Source organism: Nylanderia fulva, unplaced genomic scaffold (genome assembly GCF_048542155.1).
Source record: "Nylanderia fulva isolate GAGA-0341 unplaced genomic scaffold, ASM4854215v1 Scaffold25, whole genome shotgun sequence".
Taxonomy (NCBI): Eukaryota; Metazoa; Arthropoda; class Insecta; order Hymenoptera; family Formicidae; genus Nylanderia; species Nylanderia fulva.
In genome coordinates this window covers 1317310-1320788 of record NW_028190314.1, presented here as the reverse complement: position 1 = coordinate 1320788, position 3479 = coordinate 1317310, and the positions used below count along the sequence as shown (strand labels likewise).

General features: G+C 32.9%; 1 protein-coding gene across 1 annotated transcript; it reads left to right on the top strand.

The window, feature by feature from the left end:
• Positions 1-48: 48 nt before the first annotated feature.
• On the top strand, positions 49-2913 carry LOC114941113 (uncharacterized). Its single transcript, XM_029315997.2, has 7 exons — positions 49-223; positions 568-836; positions 948-1067; positions 1368-1423; positions 1500-1578; positions 1668-1796; positions 1991-2913. Exons 1-7 carry the CDS (start codon positions 142-144, stop codon positions 2189-2191), a joined length of 936 nt encoding a protein of 311 aa, XP_029171830.1. The 5' UTR covers positions 49-141; the 3' UTR covers positions 2192-2913.
• The last annotated feature ends 566 nt before the right edge of the window (positions 2914-3479 follow it).

Below are 3479 nucleotides of genomic sequence, written 5' to 3'. Positions count from 1 at the left end.
GATGGAGCCACTCACTTCCGACTTCCGTCCCTCTCTACGCCTGCAACGCCCTCTTTTGCTTTTGCGCATGACAAACAGATGGATGTGCGTTGCGAGTAAGCAGCAGTCTTTTTTCGCAATATTTGCAACGAATGAAGCGCGATGACCTGCCTAGCCTTCGGTTTCGTCATCTGCATTTTCGTGACGGCGAGTTTCGTAGATACGCATCCGCAGAGATACGAAGGTATTGCAAAAATGCTTTTGACAAATTGTATTCGTGTCAGTTTTAACCTAGAACACGGAATGATAGCTGTTTATAAAAATAATATTCTAGCATTAGCAAATAATTAAATCCTTAAAGAATGCTAAGCTTTATATGTACAGCTCCTTCTTTTATTTTTTTTTTCAAAAATTTTCAGTCAATTTATTTTCCTTTTAAACTGTAGATTGAATTATTCAGTTTCTCTACCTAGCGTAGATATTAAATAATATCAATATATAATAGACATAAAATAAATATATAATAGAATTTAATAGATCTATTAAAATGTATCTATGCTGTCAACTGATCATTCAATTGTTTTGCAGATTATAAGAATGCATTTGAGGAACAGGATGAAAATGTTGTGCAACAGTTAATGCATTTGTTGCACAGTTACAAGAACAAGGAGAATCGTAGAAATATTGAGAATAGTCTTGAGAATTGGACCGGACGTTGGATGCCTGAGAGACCGGATGATTCAACACCGCCATCTAAAATATTGCCAAAGAAACGATTATATGAATATGAATCTATCACAGAGTATCCTCATAACATGTATATGGGTCATGTGTCACCACAATGTGATGATGCTAAGGTATTAATATTGCTCCCCATCATACAGATTCTCTTTTTTTAAAAAAATAGTATCTGAATATTTGTATTTGAATTGTCGCATATGTATATTTTAGTAGCGATAACATTTCAGACTAATTTAACTGTTGATTGGGATCATACACCAGTGGAATATACATGCTATGGCAATACAATCGCACCAAGTATAATTACACCGAAAATCTACTGTGAGAACATTCCAAAAATGTACAAGGTAAAAAATTTTATACTGTTATCAATGTACCAATGTTATTTGTAGCAAATTGTAGATGCGCTGGTGTGCACTGGTTGTACATTAAAGACTGTCGTATACAAATTTACAATAATACAGTAATTAAAACAGTAAAGTAATTAATACTACGAGTTATTGTTATTAATTTTGAATAGCAATTAAAATTCCTAGTAGTTAATTATTTTACTGTTTTATCTATGCTATTTGTATGTGACAGCCAATGTACACTAGTGTGGATTTAATTAAATTAGTACATGAATTTTGATTAAAATATTTTTTCAGGCTACTCACAAATGTATGAATCAAAAAATCGAATATGATGTCGACATTCCTGTTTAGTAAGTAAATTATATTCTCTTGTAAAGTACTTATAAATGTCATTAATTTTTAATAATATTTATATATGATTTACAGCGGTCCACATAGACCTTTGTGGCCAGTTTATGGAGAATACGAATATTTGCCAAAACAGAGATGGTTGCATAGTCTTGAGGTAATTTCATTATAATATATCATTAGGAAATTTGATATTAAAGTATCATTTACATTTATCCTATTTATTCCTTTTTATTCTATTGACAGCATGGAGCGATCGTCATGTTATATCATCCATGCGCGAATCCGTTGGAAGTAGAACGTCTGAGAAATCTGGTTAACAAGTGTCTCTGGCGACATGTTATCACACCATACAGTTATCTGGACGAGGAACGTGTAAGTATTAAAATTGTTTTAAAAAATAGTTTCTCTTTCATTACATACATCTTTTTCTAATGTTTCTTGAGTCACTTCTAATTTCTATATATGATTAAATTCATCTATTATTTTATTATTTCTTAATTGCAATATATATTCTTAGAAGTTTAGCTATATATCTATCTCTGCTAATTATTATTCTATCCTTGCAGCCCTTGGCACTTCTATCCTGGGGCTGCAGATTGACTATGTCTTATGCAAATCCAAAATTGGTAAATCGTTTTATACGGAAAAAGGCTCTTCGCGGTCCGGAATGGCAAATCGCGGACGATGGTCAATTTGAGGACGGATTGCTCACTCGATCGAGCATAGTGACAGATCCAATGGATTCTGTGCTCTGTCCTAATATGTAATAAAAGAATGTGCTATATGTAACATAATGCATAATCCGCGTGATATCTCTTGCATTTCCAAGCTTGCAATTGACGCGCAATTTCTGTTTATATTGTATATATTGTTTTATTGAAAACTCAAATCGTCGTTGTCTCGCTTGCTTTCTATTAAGTGTGATATTTCGTTAGATATAAAATTTATTTATTTTTTAATATTTTGACTACTTAGTTAAGTGGAACTTTCCTACGTAGAAATATATTACGATTATATCTTCGAGAAAATATATCGAATAATAATATATAATAAATCACATATATATGTATATAAAGATAGATGAATTCCGGTGTCCTACTTTTTATTATTGCACAATTTCTGTTTTTATGCGCTTTGCATAGAGAGGAAGTTTTGAGGCGAGGGTTCAAAAAATTGATAACCGCGCCTTTTTTTTCTTTTATTCCCCATATATTCATATATTCTTCATCCTTCGAGAAGATCATTAAATACATTGAACATCGTGTCGGTTTTTCGAATTCTCCTTGCGGACCGCTTATCTACAGATGTATAGTAGTAACTTCACTGCAGTGCTGATTATAATCTTTATTCTTGCGGATTACTTATCTCCAATGATATATAAAATTAGGGATTAAGACAAGTGACACGCTACTGTTGTTATCGATAATGCAAAATATGCTACTCGACTACTCAATTGTTATAACGTAAAAGAATATAATTGTACAGTGAACGCTTGGCTTCTCTTTCTTGTTTCTTTGTCGCTTTTGCGAATGTATATGTGTGAATATCGAGAGTCGTTATTCTTACATCGTCGATGTTTTTTTTCCAAGTGCGGCACGAGCGGAAGCTGAGCGATTCGCATCGAAAAGAGCGAGAAAATCGCGTCTTATTACAAATTTATTAAGAATTTTTCCACATGAAAATCGATCATATCGGCGAATTCTTTTTAAAATAAGACTGTAATTTTTTTTTAGATGGTCTAATTTTTTCAGACCACCTAATTTTCCATAATCTTTTTTATAGATGTCCTGATTTTTCCAGGCATCTTATTTTTTTACATTTTCTCCCTTCTTTCGTATAATATTATGTAAATTCTCAAGTATTGTTCAAATATCTTTTGCAATGACGAATAAAGTCGCGCAACTTTGAGATCAGAGATTGCTCTTTACAACACGAGTCACTGCTTCTTCTCGTTGATCGAAACAAACGCGTTTTCTTTTTATTTTTCTCTCATTTACTCTTCGTGACGCGTGCGACCCGGCTGGATTTCTAACTGCATTCGGTACATCGGGGATT